The 20,970-nt window shown below is 53.6% G+C and overlaps 1 protein-coding gene across 2 annotated transcripts; it reads right to left on the bottom strand.

Annotated features, from left to right (window-relative positions):
- Window positions 1–1,963: 1,963 nt before the first annotated feature.
- EGR3 (early growth response 3) lies at window positions 1,964–9,513 on the bottom strand. 2 transcript variants are annotated; one of them, XM_027964329.3, is made up of 3 exons: window positions 8,830–8,908; window positions 8,375–8,427; window positions 1,964–7,533 (listed from the first exon to the last, which is right to left on the bottom strand). In XM_027964329.3, exons 2-3 carry the CDS (start codon window positions 8,412–8,414, stop codon window positions 6,524–6,526), a joined length of 1,050 nt encoding a protein of 349 aa, XP_027820130.1. In that variant the 5' UTR covers window positions 8,415–8,427; window positions 8,830–8,908; the 3' UTR covers window positions 1,964–6,523. The 2 variants fall into 2 exon arrangements, with proteins under 2 accessions (XP_027820130.1, XP_027820129.1); XM_027964328.2 differs by lacking the exon at window positions 8,375–8,427 and having other exon boundaries at window positions 8,830–9,513.
- Between the last annotated feature and the right edge of the window lie 11,457 nt (window positions 9,514–20,970).

Raw genomic sequence — 20,970 nt, 5'->3', positions numbered from 1 at the left:
GACACTTCTCCTCCAGGGAGCTGAGAAATGGAAGCATTCTTGAGCCTGTCACTAGAAACCCAGTGGGTGACCCCAGAGGGGACTCAAGTCTGTTGTTGGCTGGATCAGAAAAGAGCATCAGTTTCTGGTTGGAGGTGATGCCACTGTGAACAGTTCAAAGTGAAGATGACGGCAGGCCCTGGGCAGGCCTCATGGGAAACTGCTCGGAGGGCTAGTTGTGTGGATCATGCTCCACACAAATAAGAGAACATAACTGGAGGAATGATGGCATTAGAGGGTTGTAGAGTCTTGAAGACCCCTAGGAATGGATGGAGGAGGAGACCATAAGAGCAGGGTGGGGTGCCTGAGATCAAGGAATAACATTCCAAAAGCCCAGAGATTATGTTTGTTCTTTGTCCAGAGACCTTGAGAGCGGAGCAGGATCTCAGTAAGCGACCCCATATTCTGCTGAGTAGGCAGCACCATCTAGAACACTGTATTCTCTTATTCTTATTTGCCACTTTGTGGCCATGATCTGTTTACATTACCTCCTTAGTAAGATTGCTCAGAAACCTTGCTTCTCACCACCTGTATGTTTGTCAGAGAGGAAGACATAGTTTTTTCATGCCCATTAGGGGGCTGAGGAGCACTGTACCCCTGGGGGCCTGCAGGGGTGGTGGTGGCAGGGAAGACCTCAATTCCAGAGCCCACATGAAGAATGGGGATTAAGGATCCCATGCAGGAAGCTCAAGACCTGCACTCTTTCTGCCCGGGCATAACCCATTAGAGACTCTAGTGCAAACTGGGGAGAGCCCCACGAGACTGCCCCCAACCCTGCCCCCACCTCTGTTGTTGCAGGGAAGTGAAAATGGTCAGTGTGGAAAATATTAGAGATGGCTGGCATGGATGGGAACTTTCCAGCAAAAGGAGCAGTGAAATTTCAAGAGCTAGGATGCTAGGAGAAGCTGATGAGGCCAGACATGTTCCACGCCTTCGCAGATGACAGATGGAGGAGTGATGGTGTGCCCTAAAGACTGTCTCAGGGGCTGCTGGGACCAAAGGGCTCCAAGGGTCACTCAGATCCATCCCCTTCTTCTGGGGAATTCACTCCTCCCCACACAAAGAGCGGGTTTGCTAAAAGGAGCCACTAGGGATAGATTTAGGATTACGACCTATTTTTAAAACCCCATGGCACCTTTTAGAAAGTCATTTTCCCTTAGTCGTTAAGATTTTTGCCAGGATGATTTCTAGTCTTTGGGATACACAGAGGCCTCCTACTTTCCCCAGGTTTATTGTTCCAGGACACAAGGGGAGCCAATGGAGGCCAGGAGAAGGCAGTTCACAACCCTCACCTCCAGCAAGCAAATTCTGGACTAGCAAAAGGGGATCAGGAATGAGGGGCCACGCGTTATTGCCTACACTCACCAGAATCCACCTTCCTATTCCTTTTTATATACTTTTGAATAATACATAGACACACACACACTCGTTCACTCACTCACCACCACCACCAAATAAAAATATAAGCTATTCCCTGCCCCCGGTTCTCACAAAGTATCGCCTCATTTGTACCCAATCCCAGTTCACTAAGTACAATTTTCTAGAGTCATCACTTTCAGTATGCCACTCCGAGGGGTGTGTATGTGTGTTGGGGGGCATCCCTTCATTCACCCCCAAACAACTTAGGGGTTTCCACACTCCCGGGCCTCTTCTTGGCAAAGCCCCCATGGATTGTTTCTCATGATAGCCCCATCCAGAACTTTCCTCTCCCCTACCCTCACTTCACCCTTAAGTTTCAGGGTTGAATCTCCTCTCCCCACATTTACAAAACTCAGGCAGGTTGGGTTGGTGATGTGATGCTATCTGGGGCAGCCTTATCTACCTACAAAGTGTGAATCAGAGATTACACCACAGAGGGCTGGTGCCAGCCAGGCAGGCTGCCATATTGCCAAGTAGCCCAGTGGTTGAACCAGGTCGAGTTGAGTAACATGCACCAATGGGAAGCAAGTTTATTAATCAAGCCAGTAGTACACCGTTGACGAAGTGTCCCTCTGAATGCCGGGTTTGACTGGAGAAGGCGCAGGTAGGGCTGTGTCCTAACTGTGAAGAAACCCAGTGACCTCTCTTCCTCTGATAATGTTCACTTGAAAAACACATGGAAATCTGGAAGGATTCATCCAGTTTAGCAAGGAGACGGACTATATTCTCTATCACTAGGACCTTTCAGCCATCTTGGATTCCTTGGGTTAAAAAAGAAGGATACCTCCTTACAGCTGTACACAAAGTTTCAGCTTGGAAGTTTCCAAGTTTCATGAGGCCAGAGAAGGGAATTCAAGATGGCAGCCAGTGACCTAGAGCTGTGTGGGTGAGAACATGAGAGATTGCACACTGCATTCTCTTTATTGATCTCTCACATCAAAAACATTCTTTTCTAAGCCACAGCCCACCTCCTCCACCCAGGTCTGCTCTCAGCCTCCACCCAGGTCTGCTCTCAACCAGAAATACCACCCATATTTTTCACTCTAATGGGCCTGCATGGAGGGCAGGGGGCATGATAGAATGGTTTTCACGCAGGGACACCGCAATGTCGTTCCCTCACTGGATGGCTGGCCTGGCTGGCACCTCAGGTGGTGGGGCGCTGTTCCCAAGTCACAGTGTCATGGTACACTGACACAGTTCTGTATTGTACAACAAGCTCCTACACGTTGCTGAGGCAGGTAAGATACAAAATGCATGGCTAAGAAACACAAGCGAGTGTTTCAGGGGGCAGGCAGGAGAGGGAGAGACTGATCTGTCCAAAGACTGTCCTAGAACAAGCCTCTCAAGGATAAAGGATTCTATAGACGATGGGAAATAAGGAGCAGGATGGAGATGTGAACACAGGAAGGAAGTGGAGAGTATGTGTCTCTTCAAGAGAAACGGTGAAAGCTCTGGGGCTGGCAAATAAAGTAGGTTAAGATGAAGTAAGGTTCCAGAGAAGAAAGCTCCGAGGGTAGGGAAAGCATTACTCCTATGGGAGATAGAAATTGTAAGATGGGAGGGATTACTGTTATAGAAAACATTCCCTGTATTTCTCCAAATTCCAGGGTTCTTTCTCTTCTAAGCATTGGATCCTTGGGTAGTTCATAAAAACTAAGACTCCCTTTTCCAGGTCGCTATGAATAGTGGGACCTGGAGAAGCCTGTCCAAGTAGGACTGCGTTGTAGAGCCTTTAAACCCGATTTTTCCCAATTATCTGATCACAAGAAGAGCTCTCCCTCTCTCTAGTGATCTTGCCAACCCTGAAGAACCCCCCTAAAATCTCTATCTGCTTTTCAGTAGCTTTAAAAACTCCAACTAGAGCATGACTGAATGTGGCTGCAGAGACACTCACCCCCCAACCCTGGGTCCTGCTCTGGTGCTCACTGTAACCACCAGAGAAGTAGATCCTAAACCAGGAGCTCCCTTCCCTTCTACCCTCAAATAACCATTGGAAACCAGAGAGAAAGAGTCCAGCCCAGAGTCCCATGAGCTTATCTAATCTGTTCATCTAATCTCTCTGGCAGTTTGAGGCTCTCAGAAGGGTGGAGGAGAAACCTTAGAACCACAGTGGAATTCGCTGAGAACCACAATAAACACTCAACATGGACCTGGAAACACCAGAACCCCATACAAAATTCTGACCACCTTCTAATAACGCCAGACTCCACCTTTCCACGGTAAAGGGTCTCAGATAAAGAACCACAAAAACCAGGCACAAGCACCACCTATCAAACCAACTACCAGCCAAAAACAAAACAAGACAAAAAAAAAAAAAACAGGCCAAACCAAAACTTTATGCCATGAAAACAAGAAATAAAATAAGGAGATTTATAGGCCGGCTGATTGTCAGCAAACACAATATATTTACTGTATTAGCATTTGCTCACAGTGCAAATGGTACAACATGACACCATTTCAATATTTCAGTTTTTAAAAATGCTGTTTTCATTAACTATATTATATTGGCATAACAATGTGACAAAGGAGCAAATGAAATGTTGGTGAAGAATTTCACCTTTTCACAATATCAAGCATATTTTTTTAACCTTAGTATAAGGTACTATAAATCCAAGAAATAAAAACATCCACAAAATATATTACATCTGGTTTGTCTTTTTCTAAGTACTCAACTTTATACAAAAGTCTTTCAAAAAATATCATTCCCCATAGGTTTTCCTGTTTAAAACCTGATTTTTTTTTCTCTCAGTTCACATAAGTTAGAGTGCATTTTCTCTTTTTTTCTCTTAAAACATGCAGACATATAAAAAATCTGGATAGCACAACCTTTTGGCAACAAAGTCATTTTTCTCTTAGTTTAGCTTAAATGTCTGAGAACAGTTTTATTAAAACAAAGGAAAACTCAGAATTATCATGCAGTGACATGCATAGATCAGAAGGAGCAAGGAAAAAATATTAAAGGGTATCTGATTCCTCCTTCCAGCTTTGAAGTGACCAAAATTTTTGTTTTGTTTTTTTTTTTAAATAATCATCACATTATAAAAAGTATTCAGCAAAATACTGTCTCTGCAAAGAAAGATTTTACCCTTCAGCTGAAAAAATATGGGCCCTCCTGACAAACTTCATCCACTTCTCTCTCCTTCTACAAAAAATCCAAGTACCTGGAAATCCACAATCCTCTTGCTCTATGATTTCCCCCTCCCCTTTCACTAGATTCCTTTTAGTATTATTTATCCACCACCAAAAAAACCGGTGCTTTTTTCTTAAAAAAAAAAAAAAAAAGTGGGAAACGCATAAAGTGACTTTAAAAACAGACATTCTGTAAACTCCAGACCTGTCTTCCTTCTCTCTGGGCAGCTTACTGACCCCAGGAGAAATAACGCTAACAGGGAACAGTACATTCAGGCAAGACTGCACTGGAAGCTGTGTCTCAGGCCAGCTTCCCTACTACTCCACATCCAAATAGTTCCCCCTGTGCGGAGGAGGCTGGGGAGGAGGGGATGCCTGAGAAGAGGTGAGGTAGGGCAGGGAGAAGGTGAGACTGGGGTATGGAGAGATGTGCCTCATTCATCAACATGGATTAATGCAGACATCCCCATAACTTGAGGAAAATTGGGACACAGATGTGTGTCTATGTGTTTCTATGGATGCATATATACATACTCACATACACATACACACATGGGCAGATACAGTCTCATTGGTTCCATTTTTTCATAAAAAATAAATCGTTTAAAGCTGTATATGCCTATAAGTTCTCTTTATTCCGGTGCACTGCACTGGATTGCCAAGTACCTTAGAGATTTAATTTTGCTAGAAATACATACTGTGTGCAGGTTATATATATGTGTGTGTGTGTGTATATATATGCGGGTGTGAACACACACACCTATTTATACACATACATACACACACACATGCCATTTACCTAAATTTGAATTCTACCTGTTGTATGGATGATGACAAAGGAGGGGAAAAAGGCTGCATTCCAATCAATGGCGGGAAGAGAAATGGGTACGTGAGAGAGAAAACAAAAAGATGGTGAAATGGGGTGGCTGGTTGAGGCCTGCCTTTTTGGAAAAAAGATTTGGAAAAAGATGGGAAAAGGCTTAGAGGGGAAAGGAAGGGGAAGGCAGAGGGCAAACTCAGATTTTTAAAAGTGGGGCTGAGGAACACATTTCTAAGAAGGCAGGTTCAAGGATGGCTGCTCCTTCTCCCCGCAAATCAAACTGCCCTGAGGCCTTGAGAGGGAAGCGCTCAGAAAAGGAGGGATTCTGAGGGGCCAAACCCTAAGCGGCGGTAGCAGCACCGCGGCGGCGGCATCCGAGGCATTTCTGTAAGAAACATTATTTCTGAGCAGATGGAAGACCGTCTCGTCCCGCCACGCGCAGGCCCCCAGGCTGGGACGTTTCCCTAGTGGCCCGGGGACCCGAAGTGGGGAAGAGTTTGGGGTGGACACAGCCCAGTTCAGCTCAAGAGTCTCACACACACTCGTGCGCGCGCGCGCACACACACAGAAACACACACACGCACACATAACACATACACACACGCGAGCACGCACACTCGCGCGCATCCCCGCACGCAGGCGCGCGTGCGTGCGGCGGGCAGCAAGCTCTGCGCTTTGGTGCGCTCCTTACCCCCTCCCCCTCTCGGGTCTTCGAGGGGGAATCGAGGGACACGTGGGGGGAACCGTGAGGTGCTTGGGTCCGGCGAGGCTTGGGCGGACCCCGCCTTCAGTCCCCGGCAGGTCCTTGGCCCGGCCCGGCGGCCCCTGGATCAAGACGATCCGAACTGAACAAAGCGGGCTAGACGCCACCTTTCCGCCCCCACGCCTTGGCTAAGGGGTGGGCAGCGAGGGGAAGGCGCCTCTTGCCCTGGCCCCCGACCGTCGGCCGATGTGAAAGGGTGGAGACGGGGACAGCGAAGGGAAACAAGGGGCCTTACGTCCATGGAGAGGCCAGGGCGCGGCCCCTGCGCCTCCGTAGCTAGCTTTTCGGCTGCGCATTCAGGCGAGCAGCCGGGAGACACTGAAGGGGAAAAGTGGGATCTGGGGGCCCGAGCCTCAGGCGCAGGTGGTGACCACAGGGGCCAGGGACACCGGGGCCGCCGAGGACGCAGAAGGCGCACCCCCCTTATCCGCTTTCTTCTCTTTTTGCTTGAGGTGGATCTTGGCGTGGCGCTTGCGTTCGTCGCTGCGCGCAAACTTGCGCCCGCAGAACTCGCAGGCAAAGGGTTTCTCGCCCGTATGCGTGCGGATGTGAGTGGTAAGGTGGTCGCTGCGGCTGAAGCTCCGCATGCAGATCCTGCACTGGAAGGGCTTGTGGCCCGTGTGGATGCGCAGATGCCGGGTCAGCTCGTCCGAGCGGCTGAAGCGGCGGTCGCAGCCCTCCGCCGGGCACGCGTGTGGCCGCTCGTGGAGAGGGGTCTTGCTAGGTCGGTTGGGGTACTTGCGAGGCCGTATGGGCTTGAGCGTGAGCGGCGGCTGGGGCAGGCTGCCAAAGCCCGGGTGGATCTGCTTGTCTTTGAATGCCTTGATGGTCTCCAGCGGGGTAATAGGGGGCGGGTTGACCCGGATGGGGTCCATGCCCTGGAAGGGCTTGTGCTCCGGCATGGAGCCCATGTCGTTGGGGTGGTGGTATAGATTGTAGTCGGGAATCATGGGGAAGAGGTTGCTGTCCAAGGCCGGTTTGGCCGATTGGTAATCCTGGGGGGAATAGGCGAGCCCGGGGTTGCCCTGGGGGTCGTGGAAAGACACAGGCTCCGAGTAGAGATCACTGCAGTTAGAATAAGGGGGCAGCGCCGGATACATGGCCTCTACGTCCCCCTGCGGCGGCTGCACCATGCTGGCCGTGGAGGTCTGCGTGCTGAGTGCCCCAGAGGCCGGGGGCACCCCCAAAATGCCGGCGCTCATGAGGCTAATGATGTTGTCCTGGCACCAGTTGGAAGGGGAGTCGAAGGCGAACTTTCCCAAGTAGGTCACGGTCTTGTTGCCGGGGGCTGGCTGGAAGGAGCCCGAATATGAGAGTTCCGGGTTGGGCTTCTCGTTGGTCAGACCGATGTCCATCACATTCTCTGCGGAGAGCGGGGGAGAGAGGGGAGGGGTGAGTGAAGCCGAGTCGGCTCCCGGGCCGGGGCGCCCAGGTCCTTGCCCAGGTGTGGAGGGTGCGGCCGCGTGGAGTGCGCAGAGGATGGGATAAGAGGAAAGAAAGCTGCGCCCAGCGCAAAGCGGGCGGTGCCGCGCTCCCGGGCGCAACCTGGATACAGCAAAATACTACGGATCGGGGTGTGGAGTGGCTGCTGCACACACACCGCACACGCCGTACACACACACTCCCGTACCACACACACACACACACACACACAGGCGCGAGAGCGAGAAGCATTGTTGTTATTCCCGAGGTGGGGCGGGCAGGTAGCTGCAGCTACAGGTAGTTTCAGACCCGGAGCGCGCCGGGCTCTCGCTCTCCAGCGCACACAACTCGGCCCTCTTCCCCTAGCCCTGTCCGCGCCGGACCCCGCGCCTTTCCTGCCCCGACGAAGCCCCCTGTGCGCACCGCGCGCGGGTAGCTGACCCGGAGCGCTCTGCCGCTTTGTCCTCGGCGCGTAGAGGGGTGCTGCCCGCAAAGGGAGCTCTCCCGCCGCCTCCCCCAGCCCCAGCCTCCTCCGGGCCTGAAGGAGCTTTCGGCTCCTGCTGGAGGGGGAAAGCCCAGCCTCAGCTTAGCGAGAGTGGAGGGCGGCGGAAAACCGGCCGGCGTCTCCATGGCGGGAGTGGCCGCTCTTCCCAAGCTCCTCGGTCCGGGGATCGCCCCCCGTGGCAGCCCCCAGGCGGGTGGATCCCCACCTTCTCCCCTCCCCGCCGTCCCCACACCCCCACGGCTTTGCTGAACGCCCTGGAAAGGCAGCGTCGCAGTACCTCTCCCACCGCGGGGACTCCACGCCGCACATGGCTCCATCCCGGGTGGGAGGCTGAGGGAGTAAGGGGGGAGAGCGCGGGTGAAAAGGGACGTTGGGCTCCTCCCGGGAAAGGGGGCGACGGCACTACGCCTTGCGCGCAGCCCGGCGATCGCGCCCCCTAAGTGGAGAACCCCAGAGCCGCTCGCACCTACCTCCCTTCGGTCGGCGGCTGCCCCCACCCGGAAGAATCGAAGCCTCTACCGTGGCGTCGCCAACCGAGCCTTCCCGATCGGGGAGGGCGGGAGGAGTGGGTGGGAAAAGCAACTCGCCCCCCGGAAAATTCCCAGCGCGCGGCCACCCCCCCATCTCTCCATCCATCCATCCATCTATCCATCCGTAGCTAGCTCGTTCCCTCCTCCTCTTCCTCTTTCCCTTTCCTTCCTCGCTGCCTCGCCGCCTCCCCGCCGCCCTTACCTGTAGCCATCTGATTGTAATGGGCTACCGAGTCGCTGCTGCCAGAAAAGAGGTTGAGCGCGCTGGGGATCTCCTCGGGGTACAGATTGTCAGGCAGTTGGTTTAGCAAACTGCTCATGGTCACCGGCAGCTTCTCGGCGAGTTTGCCGGTCATAGCACTCCCGAGCTGCCGCCGCCGCCGCCGCCGCTCGCTCCTAACGCAGCTTCCAGGCAAGCGGCATCCGAGAGGCGATCGGTGGTGCAGGGGAAAAGCATGCGAGAGGGAAAGTTCGGGGGGAGGGGGGAGGGAAGAGGGGAAGGGGTGGGCCTGGGGAAGGGATCTTCTCTTTTTTGAGGGGTGGGTGGGGGAGAGGGTAAAGGGTGGGTAATCCTCTTGGATGCCTCAGCTGGCGCCGTGGTAGGAGGCTGGGTCGTGGTGGTGTTGGGGGGGGGGAGGCGTGTGCGCGAGGTGGGTGGGGGCTGGGTTCGGGTGGGGTGGGGAGATCTCGGTCCAAGGGGGTCGCACGCGGCCTCAGTATTGATATCACCAACAGACACGCGCCCGCGGCCCCCCCGCCCCCCGATCCGCCACCGCCACCGCCGCCACTGCCTCTGCCAGCCGCCTCTGCCGCTGCCGCTGCCGCTGCTACCGCCAGCACCAGCCCCGCCGCTTCCTAGCAAGCTCACTGCTGCCCAAAAGCTCCCAGCCAGGGAACTCCACCAGCCTATTTATCTGAGCCCCGGGAAAGCTCCGTGACGTAGCTGCCCATATATGGACAGACAAAGCCCAGCCGAAGGGGCGCGACGTCACAATGGAAGCTCCTCACAATGGAACATTAGAAAGCAGGAAGCGGGCCGCAGCCAACGTGCGGCGCCCGCACCGCTCGCGGATCTTAAAAAAAAAGAGAAATAAAAGAGAAGAAGGAAAGAAAATTCGAGAGGCGAGAGGAAAGAGGGCTGTAACTGAAAGTGAAGCGTAAAGCTCACAGCGCGGGGTCGAAAGAGCGGTAATCTCCTGTGTGTTTATTTGGTGTCGGCACTTGGAGAGAGCGCGCTTATAGGATCGCAGGGCGGGGCGGGGGGCAGTGAGGTGGGGTGGTTTGCAAGTGTCCTCCGACATTCTCCCCACAGCAGGAAGAAAAAGGATTGAAAACACACGGCAGAGGTCCCTTTGCAGCCTGGGAACTTCTGGGGAACCCGGAAGGTGTGCGCTCCGACCCTGACCCCGCACCGCTCCTCTCCTGTCCAGGACTCCTCTCGCCTGGGACTGGGACAAAGTCCCTCTGAGGAGGATTCCAGCGGGCGAGGGGTCTCCGGTCCAGCACCTCGGAACTTTTGTGCCTCCCTCCCTCGGGTTTGCCGCCCACATTCCTGCTGCTCCCTGGGCCCCTGACCCTGAGCTGACACCAGGCTGAGCGTAGTGTTGGGGAGATTGGTAGCTGCAGAGCGGCTGCGCTGGAGGCGAGAACCCCGCACCTCGGGAGGTCGAGGGTGTGCAATTTTGGTGGTGGAATGATGTCGAGGGGATAGGAAACGTGTGTACCAAACCCTCCAAAAATCGCCTAATGGTTCCAAAGCACCCCTTTGACCACGGGATGGCAGGAGGGCCCAGCAGGCCCAGACGCAGTCGCTGTGTAGTGCTTCCTGAGAAGGGCGCGCCACCGAGTTGCCGCAAGAGTCTGCCGAACCCACAGTCTCCGAGCCACCGCGGCGACCTCCCCTGGTCTCTGCCCTCCCCCTGGCTTTCTACAGGGCTGTCCCCGTGGCTGAGTGCCGGGTGCCCTGCAGTCGAGGGCCGCCTGTTAGCCGACCCCGAGCGATGTCACCTCTCGGGGGAGGCAGAGATCCCGGGGGCGGCTGATAGGTTCCCCGAGGCCTGTTCCCGGAGCGCGCGCGGCCGGGCCGCGGGAGAGGGGGAGGAGAGGAGAGGAGCGTGGGGGAACGACCCCAGATCACACCGTCTCGGCGTAGGAGGATTCCCTCCTCGGTGGCCGTGTGGGCGCTGTGGATCCCGCGGTCCCTGGCCCGGGAGCTGGGGTTGGGGGAACGTGCATTTCTCAGGGGGAGTGGGAGTGTTGACAAGGAGGAGGAGAGGATCCCCGGGCCTCACTCCGTAGGAGGGCCACGCGGGCCGGGGACGTGTGGGAGGAACTCCCAAGCTGCTGCTCGTCGTGGGGGTGGATGACAACCTCGCTCTCCTCCCCTCCATTTCACTCGATGGAGAGCTAGGGGTGGGAGGGCCCGGTCTCCCCCGGATCTCCTCTGGTGCTTAGGAAAGGAGGGATTCCCGCCGCCCGCGGGTCCCCTCTCCCCCGCCCCTGCTGCCGCTCCCGCCAGGCTCCCCGCACCTATACCAGGGAGGTTCTGCGCCCCCCGGGCTCTCCTCCGCCCGCGCGGCGCGGGGAGGGAGCGTTCTGCAGCGGTCCCCGGCTCCGGCCGGAATCAGGGCATGCAGAGCCTCCCGCCCCCGGCTCCCTCCCAAGGCGGCGGGGCGGGAGGGTGGGGGGGCGACTGGCCGGCCAGGGGGCGTGGGCGGCAGTGTGAGCCGGGCTGGGCGCGGGAGGGGCCTTGGCGGCTGTAGAGGGTCGCAGGGCGGCGGGCCAAGCCGGGAAGAGCCATACAAGGAGCGGATCCGGTGACGCGCCGGCCGCGCCCCTTCTCCTTCTCGATTTGGCTGCAGATTCCGGTCCCCGGATTTGCATATTTTGGCATCCAGTGGAAAAGGAAAGAAGAACGGAACCCGCAGCCTTTAAAGGAACCACACAGGCTGTAGCGTCACCTAGGGAGGCGGTCTGGGGGGCGTGAAAAATTAGCCAGCGGCTCCGGCCTCTGGCCGCGGAGCCTGGCAACTGGGGAGAGACGGCGAGAGGCAGGGAGCAGCGACCCCCGGCGAGCATCGGCCGCTCCAGTTCCGGCCGTGGCCTCTCCGCGGCGCTTTCTGCTGCGCGTGCACCCGGAGGTGGAGAGGGGTTCTGTGAATTCCTGTCCGGGGCCAAGAGACGCCGCGAGGTTCGCGGCCTTCATGCGAGCCGCAGAAACCAGTGGTGCCTGCAGTGCCCATGTTTCCCCGCGCGAGGCACAGCTCAGCCCGCGGGGGTGGCGGGGAGGAAGTGCGAGCGCTCCCGGCCGCCCGGCTCAACTTGGGAGGACCCTACCATGATGCAACCGCCACCCTCGTTGAGACCTGGGAGAGGGAGATTGAGGAGCTGGAAACCCTGGGCCTGTTTGAAAGGCACCCGCATTAGGAAAGGCAGAGGCCGGTGGGAGAATCTGGGATTCTTGAAAGCTTCCGGGGCCCCAAAGACCATAGAGGAGTGTAGCCATTCCAGAGGTGGGCCGCACACACTTTTAGGCCAACGGGACCTGTTGCATACAAGGAGAACAAGTAGAGTTTGCAGGCCTGCTCCAGACCTGCTTGCTTGGTGAGAATGGGTAGGAGTCTTTTTTTGAGCAAAATGCCCGTCCCCTTCTTCCTGCTTGTCTGTGACCTAGAATGGGAGCCTTCAATTAAATAAGTATTCATTAAAACTTTAGTGTGATCTTGGGCAAATTTCTGAATCTCTTTCTGGGTCTCAGTTTTCTTGTCTGTAAATTGGGATAATAATAGTACCTACCCCTTAAGAAGGTGTCCCCTAGTGGCTCACCATAAAGAATCCACCTGTCAATGGAGGAGATGGGGGTTCTGTTCCTTGGGTTGGGAAGATCCCTTTGAGAAGGAAATGGCAACCCACTCCAGTATTCCTGCTCGGGAAATCCCATGGATGAGGAGCCTGGTGGGCTACAGTCCATGGGGTCGCAAAAGAGTCAGGACTTAGCAACTGAACAACAACAACAACAGTCCCTTAGGAAGAACTAAATTAGATAACGTCATAGAACACTTTGGCTAGATCAGTAGCAGCACTCAATAAATGGCAATTATTATTGGTAAACTCTATTTTCCCCCACCCTACCATGTGACAGAAAAGCCCATTCCCCTTGTGTATCTTAAGGGTGAGTGTAGTTGACACAGGGAGTAAAAAGGGCCAGGTAGGAAACCCCATACCCTTCATCACACATATCAGTGTGATCATATATAGGAAGTTTTCATGTGTGAGCTTTACATCATCACAGAGATGGTTAAGGAATGGTCCCTACTCTGTGAGAACCCAGACAAGGATGGAGCCCTTGGTAGCTGGTGATGACATAAAGTAGAATACCAAGCAGTCATTCAGTTGCTCTTTAACACTCTGGAGCATCCTTCTAGATATGTTATAGAGGATGGCTGTGGCTTCAGGATGGGGTGGGGGATCCTGGAAGGATCCATGCTGGGGAAAGCCCGCCTCCGCAAGCATGGGTCCTCACTGCCTGAGTGCTGGTCTGATTTCAGCCCACACAGTTGACCCCTGTCAATCTGGATGAAGGTGGCAAACAGAGGCCAGGGATCTATGGTGGGCACGGGCAACCCTGCCTATTAGAGTTGGGGTAGAAGGTATGGAGTGGCCCCTTAGAGACTAACAGCATTCTCCCTTCTGCTTGCTCTGTCTTGAATTCAGCATAGAAAAAAAAAATTCCCTTCCCTCCCATTTTCTCGCCTTTCTGCCTCCTGAACAGGGGCTGAGGGTGATTGTCTCAGTTTATTGGCGGGCTCAGGTGAGTTTGCCAAGGGCCTAATTACCTGAACTGGAAGCCTTGGACTTGTTGGGGAACGAGTAGGCACTGGCTCAGGGCATCTTCACCCTGGAGATGGTGAGAGGCAGGCCCGCGGCTCTGCAGCAGGGCCAAGGCCACCCATTCCTCTCTGCTTACCTCTGGGATTGCTGCTGCTTGTGGGGGCAACGAGTGTGTTTGTCTTGGTGAAAGAGTGGAGGGAGGAGGGACTTGGCCCTACAAATCCATCACAGAAAAAGGCCAGGTTGGAACTCTGTCTTGTTCCTTAGTCACCTCTGCCCTAGGAACTTGAGCTCCTTTTTACTAAAGATATCCAGTACTTCTCTGCTGTCTTATAAGAAAGAAGCCTTTATTTGGGGGAGAATGGATACATGTATGTGTATGGCTAATTCCCTTTGCTGTCTACCTGAAACTATTAATATCACAACATTATTGATTGGCTCCACTCCAATATAAAATAAAAAGTTAAAAAAATAAAGAAGCCCCCAATTATTTCAAACTAGGGTGCTGGTGAGTTAATGCCTTACCATTTCAGACAAGATTTGTCTTTTTTATCAGAAAATGCTTAGAAGAGGGTAGTGTGTAACCCAGAGGAAGTTAGCCCATTGTTAAGCATGGTGCCTGGAAAATGATAGGAACTCAGATACGTTGATGGGCTGAGGTCTGACTGTGGGATGTCAGACCCAGTGACAAGGATTTGGAAGCTTGGGGTACAGAGAACAGCTGGCATTCCTCAAGTCACACCATGCACCCATGTAGAGAGCCTACCCTGGTGAGATTGCTCCTGAATGATAACTTCCTCAAGGGCTTCCAATTGCTTTCTGTTTTGGGCACCCCACAAGAGTGGACTGTTCATCCTTGGAATCAACCTGGACAACCCTCCTTGGCATTTTAGAGGTCATGCAGGAGACCTGGGTTCGATCTCTGGGTCAGGAAGTTCCCCTGGAGTGGCAACCCACTCCAGTCTTCCTGTCTGGAAAATCCCATGGACAGAGAAACCTGGCGGTCCGCAGTCCATAGGGTCACAAAGAGTAGGGCACGACTGAGCGACTAACACACACAGCCAGCTCTGAGGTGAGATTGGTTTGGTCTAGAAGCCCATGGAGGGAACTTGACAGTAATGACAATTTGCGGGGGCGGGTGGTCCTGGTTAAGAGTGTTGTGTGGGGATTGCTGGAGGCATCCGGCTCACTGATCTTCTGTACCCACAAAAGATGGTGGCCTGTGGAGATACACCAGCTTCATTCTTCACAACAATTCTGTGAGGAAGCTTTAACGGCTGCCCCTCAATAGTTTTTTTTTTTTTTTTCCCCCTTCATGAAAGATTTAAGGAGTTGGAAGAAATCTGAGTAGTTAGTTGGAGGGTACTTGGCCAGGAAATGGCTGAGCTGAGATTTGAACTCAGGGTCTTGTGACTCCAAAGATACTGTTCTTAATTCCAGCCTTTCTGGCTGTCAGGAGAAAGAAAGGAAATGGCAGGTGTGGTAAGAGGAAGTGAGTGCATGCTCAGTCGTGTCCTACTCTTTGCGACCCCATGGACTGTAGTGCACCATGCTCCTCTGTCTAGGGATGATTTTCTCAGCAGGAATACTGGAATGGGTTACCATGCCCTCCTTCAGGGGATCTTTCCGACCCAGGGACCTAATCCACGTCTCCTGCAGCTCCTGCGTTGTGGGTAGGTTCTTTACCACTGAGCCGCTGGGGCAGCCCAGGTAAGAGGAAGGAGAGGTGTAAAACCTATGGAGGAGGCAATGAATAGAAGAAAGCCTACCAGGCCTCCTAGCATCCTCAGGACCCAGCTGGCAGAGAGGAGAGGAGCCCCTTCCCAGGGGAGAGGAGGGACTCTAGCCCACAGGCAGGTCAGGGAGGAGCAGCGTTTCTGCCAGGGTTCCCAGTAGGCAGAAGAACATCTTTCCCCTTGGAGCTCGGGTCCCACTGCCCTAGGCTGTCGCAGAGGTCACAGGCTCCTCACTAAGCCAATTGCATACTTTCTTCTGAAACATCTGCTGTGCCAATTTGAACAAACTCATTATAATTGTGTTGAATAAGGGTGTTTTTGCTTACTCTTCAAGCAATGATGGGGAGAAGCTAGTGACTGAAGGGAGAAAGTCTTGTTACAAAGTTACATTTGCTGGGGGGTAAGGTGGGATATAAAGCCTTCTTGGAGATCCCTCCTCAGACACAAGTCCCAGGCTGTAATTGCTATGGTGGTCCAGAGGTTGAGATTTCGGGCAGGGCTGGTCTAGGGAAGGGAAAGAAGGCTGGTCTTAGATAGAAGGCAAGACATGGAAAAAGTGTACTGTATGGGGACGTGGAAAGAACAGGCCCTGGCCTGGGAATCAGGACTTCTGGTTTCCACTATCAGTTATCTGTGTGACCTTGGGCTGCCCTCTGACTCCTGGGCTTTTGGGAGGGATTGGACTGGCTAACCTACCTCTAAATTCCTCCTAGTAGTGTTGATTCACCAGTTCTGGATTCTATTTTGGAAAGGGCTGGGAGGGGAGTTTGAGGAAGAATGGATACATGTATGTGGATAGCTGAGTCCCTTCACTGTTCCCCCGAAACTATCACAGTATTGTTAATTGGCTATACTCCACCAGAAAACAAAAAGTTTAAATTAAAAAATAAAGGATATCTTCTGTGGCATTAAAAAGAATAAATTCCTCCCAGCAATGTTGTCCTTGAGTTTTGGATTCTATTGCACAAAGTATTGGGAAGAGATGCATGTTCCCAGCCAAGTTTGGGCTTCTAGGACCCTCAGGGAGGAAGAGGGATGGGTCAGGGGGTAAGGGCTTGTAATGGGAACTTGGCTGTCATAGCTCAGGGGTGCATGGAGGGTAAGTGGAGTCATGTGCTTGGGTGGAGGGGTCTGCCATTGCCCCTGGGGGCCACAGTGGGGCAGCCCCCTTCTCAGCTGGGAGGGATGATGTCTCTGCAGTGAAGACTCTTGGGGGATGAGGCTTTTTGGAAAGAGGAACTTTGTCATCTGAAGTGAACCAGAAAAGGTGTGAGTGTGGGGGTGGGGTGGGGGAGGCAGTAGAGGGAGCACACAGGGAGTGAGACAGAAAAGGAGGGAGAGAGAGGTGAGAGCACAGATGAGAACAGGGGCCCCCTACCACTTGCCCACACAGCCAGCCTTCTGTTGGCTGCAGGCTTCAAGCGTGTGACAGGTCAAGCATCTAAAAGCCTGGCAGGTTGCTTTCCTCTCTGCCCTGGAAAGATAACCGTTGGAGGATCGGAGAGCTGTGGTCTCTAGATCTTGGTGTTTCAGATCAGCTCCCAGTCTCAGGACCCTCCTCAGCCTTAAACAAGTGGGCCTTTGGCCTCATCCACCAAGGTGATGAGTTAGGGGCCGACTTTTGGCTTCTTCTTTGTTATTTTATGTTGTCAAAAAACAAAAAAAAAATTACCCTGGGATGAGGGGAAAAGCAGTTAATGACTCTTTTGGGCCCAGAATTCGAAGTCCTCAGTTAGGTTAGTATCCTCTTTCACCAGAAGGCCCAGGCAGGGCTTCCTAACTTTTGTTATGCCGTAGCTCTCCTAGAAAATGAAATTCTTTACAACCACTGGTGTAAAGAACTGACATTGCCTCTGGCCCGTCCCATCACTCTGAGGGCTGACAGTACTAGCCAGCTGGTACTCACAGGAAGTCTGCCTATCAGCCTGACTGATGGCATGAGCTTTTTCTGCTGGGGTTCAGGGCAGATGGGCAAAGGAGAAGGGGCATGATAGATTTCTCTTTCTCTCTGCAGAATTATTTTGGCCTTTTAGAGTTATCTGGCCCCAGATCACCAAGAAAGTTACTGGATAACAAGAGTTGGTATCTGAGCTCCCTGGGGACAGGGACTGAGTCTGATTCCTCTGCCTCCCTAACACTCCCCTGGCTGTTCCCAGCAGGTGCTCCACAGGCTGTTGTTGACCCAGCTCAAGTGTCCACATGGGTGATTCTGAAGCAGGCCGATTTGAGGGACTAGAATCCGCAGTGTGCTTCCTACCTTGTTCTTGCATCTCTACTACTCCAGCATCCTCTACCCCCTCCCCCCCTTCCACTATATAGGATGGGGGACCTCTTGTCTACCTTGTTCTTGCATTTTTACCACTCCAGCACACCACCCCATATTATAATACAGGATGGGTTCTACCACTCCAGCACCCACTCTCCCCACACTATACAGGATGGGGGACCCCTTGTCTACCAAAGTTTATTTCTCACTGGGGTGAAGGGAGAGGCTCCTGTGTCTGGGACTAAATTCTCTCGTTTCAGTGAGAGATACCTTCAGGGAGCACTTCCTGTAGAGGGACTCAGGCTTAAGACTGGGATTTGCCATGTGTCAGGGAGCAGGCAATTTAAAGGGAAGTGAGGGATGAGACTGAGGTAGAAGCGAGGACACACAAGGCACGATCGCTTCTCAGAGGAAGCGCCGGCAAGGAGTTCAGGCAGGGAATGACTTGCAGGAGGACAAGCTCAGAGACGGGAAAGCCTGATGGGGGTGTTGATCAAGACCTTGAGGACTGGGTTGGCTAAGACCTCTAAGTGAGGAGGAGAGGGAAGGGCAGGGGTATTCTGTGTGAAGTGAAAGTGTTAGTCACTCAGTCGTGTCTGACTCTGCGACCCCATGGACTGTGTAGCCCTCCAGGCTCCTCTCTCCATGGAATTTTCCAGGCAGGAATACTGGAGTGGATAGCCATTCCCTTTCTCTAGAGGGTCTTCCTGACCCAGGGATCAAACCCAGGTCTCCTGCATTACAGACACATTCTTTTACTGTCTGAGACCCAGGGAAGCCCATTCTGTGTAAGGAGCTGTGATTCACCCCTTATTTTCATGTTAATTTTTTAAAAAAAATCTCTGAAACTAGCTAGAGCCCATTAGCACTGTCCTTTCAGAACTTTTCTGTTAGTTTGTGGATGAGTGAGGAATCCTAGAGGAAGGGAAGGAAGACAGCTCTGAGGCAGGATCTGGAGATGCCAGCAGACACTGGAGCATCTACTAGAACATAGGGTCCAGGAAGGCAAAGGCTGGGGTCCAGACCTGCACCGCTGTACCCCCAGCTAGACCCTGGCTTATGGGGGTTCTCCATAATGTGGGTGCTCCATCTGTATCTGTAATATCTGTGGGAGAATGAATGTGCTAGACCCTCTATCATGTCCCGTGTGGGGTGCTATTAGCACGAGCAGGAAAGGGGCTAAGTTCAGGTGTGGACTCCAGGAGAGAGGAGGTACTTGAGGAGTCCCAAGGCAACCTGGATCCCAGGTTAGGGGCGGGGTAGGATTCATCAGACATAAACTCAAGTGGTAATAGCTCCGTTAATTGAGTGGTAATGATCCTTGGCATTTTTCATCTTCAAAGCCAGGAAAGAACTGTAATTAATACTCCCGCCACCCGGGGGCAGGGTGGGGGTGGTGTGGAGAAACTTGAGCTGCTGTTGCTGCTCAGTCGGGGAAACTGAGGCACTGACAGAGAAAGTGCCGTTAGGGGCAGTCGATGCCAAGGCCAGCAGATCCCGGCGGAGTCGGCAGGGGTGCCCTGAGCACCACAGAACGCTACCGGCTTCCAAAGCCAGGTAGCGGGGGAGTCGAGGTCAAAAATGATGGGGAGGGGCCGCTGGAGACCTGCGCAGGGGCAGAGAAAGAAGTCTCAGCCGAGGGCCTGGCCGAGGGTGGCAGTGGGCGATTGGCTTTGCCGGTGGCTTGGTGGAGCAAAGCCGGCCGGGGGCCTCAGCTCCCCGAGCTCCTGGGGCGGTGCTGGAAGGGTGCGCGGAGCAGGAGAGGCGACCCGAGAGTCCCTCGGGCCTCAGAGCGCTGCACACTCAGCCTGAGTCACCGGCGGCTCCGAAATGCCTCCCGGTTTCCTCATCGCAGTCTGGCTGGCCCGCGCCCGGAGGGAGTTTTTCATTAGGGTGATTATTACCCTGCCATCATTAACAGCCGGTAAACATCACCCAGGGACCAAGGGCGCGCAGCGGCCTCTAACTGCAGCCGGGGGTTCGCAGGCCCAGGAGGTGTGCAGCACGGCCCGCCTAACCCCGCCATCCGTCGGAACCACTTGCCGCGGCCCCAATGCCGTCCCGCATCTAGAGTGACGTTTTCTCTGGACCCTGGTGTCTTGGAGGACATTCTTCCTTCAGTTCAGTCACCGCTCACCCAGAAAAGCCTTTCCTCTGAGACCCTTGGTCCATGTGTTTGTTGCTATGTCCAATGGTTACCAGTCCAGTGCTAAATGCTCACTGCACCAAACAGCCCTGCTGGGTTGCCCTGGTCCTACCCACCTTTTCACATGAGTCTGTGTCATTCTTTGATGGGTGTCTGCCTCTCACCCTCCTGCCCCAAGTTCCAGAAAGGCAGGAGCCACTTCTGATTTTACATATTCCCATGATACGGTCCCCTCTCAACCCACCCCATCCCCACCTAGGGCTACAGTCTGGTGTAACAGCAGCCCACAGCATTTTCTTCTTCTTTTTTTGACCTCACCACCTGGCATGTGAGATTTTAGTTCCCTGAGGAGGGATTGAACCTGCATTCCCTACAGTGGAAGTTCAGAGTGCTAACCACTGGATCACCAGGCAAGTCCCATAGGCCTCAGCATTTGTGAGTTAACAAGTTCTCATGAGGCAAGAGAACTGTTTGGTGACTGCCCCTCTACCTGACTGTCTTCAACATTTAAGATTTATCTATTATGCACCTACTGTGTGTCTGGCATTGGAGACAGCTGTGATGAAAAGAGCTTGTGCAAAGACTCAAGGCCTAATGAGGATTCAGGGTGAGAATGGGCTGTAAGAAAATTCATACAAGGTGGTGGTAAGTGATGTGAGGAAAAAGAAATGAGGATAGCAGGGTGATGGGGAGTGCGCACTGGGATCTTGTTATATGTAGTCAGTCATTCTTCCCCAATGCTTGCATTTGCAGCCAGCATTAGTGCCACAGACTAAAGTACTGACTCAGAACATTTGAGGTCTGTGCTGTTAGTCCAGCTGATTCATTGGATACTCTTTGAAAATTTCTGGGTAAATAAGATCTTTGTTTTTTAAAAAGATGACATCAAAGTTCAGTAAGGAAAGTCACGTCTCTGAAGGCAGAGTCACCTGTGATTGGGCCCCTTACCCCTAGCACAGCCCCTCTTCCCTGGTCAGCTTTCCTGCCTGCCACCAGGTGGCCTGAGAGAAAATTCTGATGCGGTCTTCTTTAGCGGCTTCTGGGGAAAGGATGGCAGTGGGCCAAGGGTGACTGTGGCTGTGAGTACCTCAGGCCTGAATCTCAGAGCCCACACTGCCTCTCGCACCAACCCTCTTGTGGATGGGCAGGAGAGTTTCATCTAGACCCCAAATGAAAGAAAGAGTTGCTGCAATGGAAACTCAAACTAACCTCCCCTCTTGCCCCACTTCCCTCCCGCGGTCACACTTCCGGCAGCCGCCACAGGGTATTTTGGGTTCGAAAACAAAGCGTCAGATCTATTTGAGCAAGTTTTTTTTTCCATCGGAGTAGAAGCCCAGGGGCCTGTGGCCACCCTGGGCTCGGCCA

Source organism: Ovis aries, chromosome 2 (assembly GCF_016772045.2).
Source record: "Ovis aries strain OAR_USU_Benz2616 breed Rambouillet chromosome 2, ARS-UI_Ramb_v3.0, whole genome shotgun sequence".
Taxonomy (NCBI): Eukaryota; Metazoa; Chordata; class Mammalia; order Artiodactyla; family Bovidae; genus Ovis; species Ovis aries.
The sequence above is the reverse complement of the archived record's forward strand: the minus strand, read 5'-3'. Positions and strand labels throughout refer to the sequence as shown.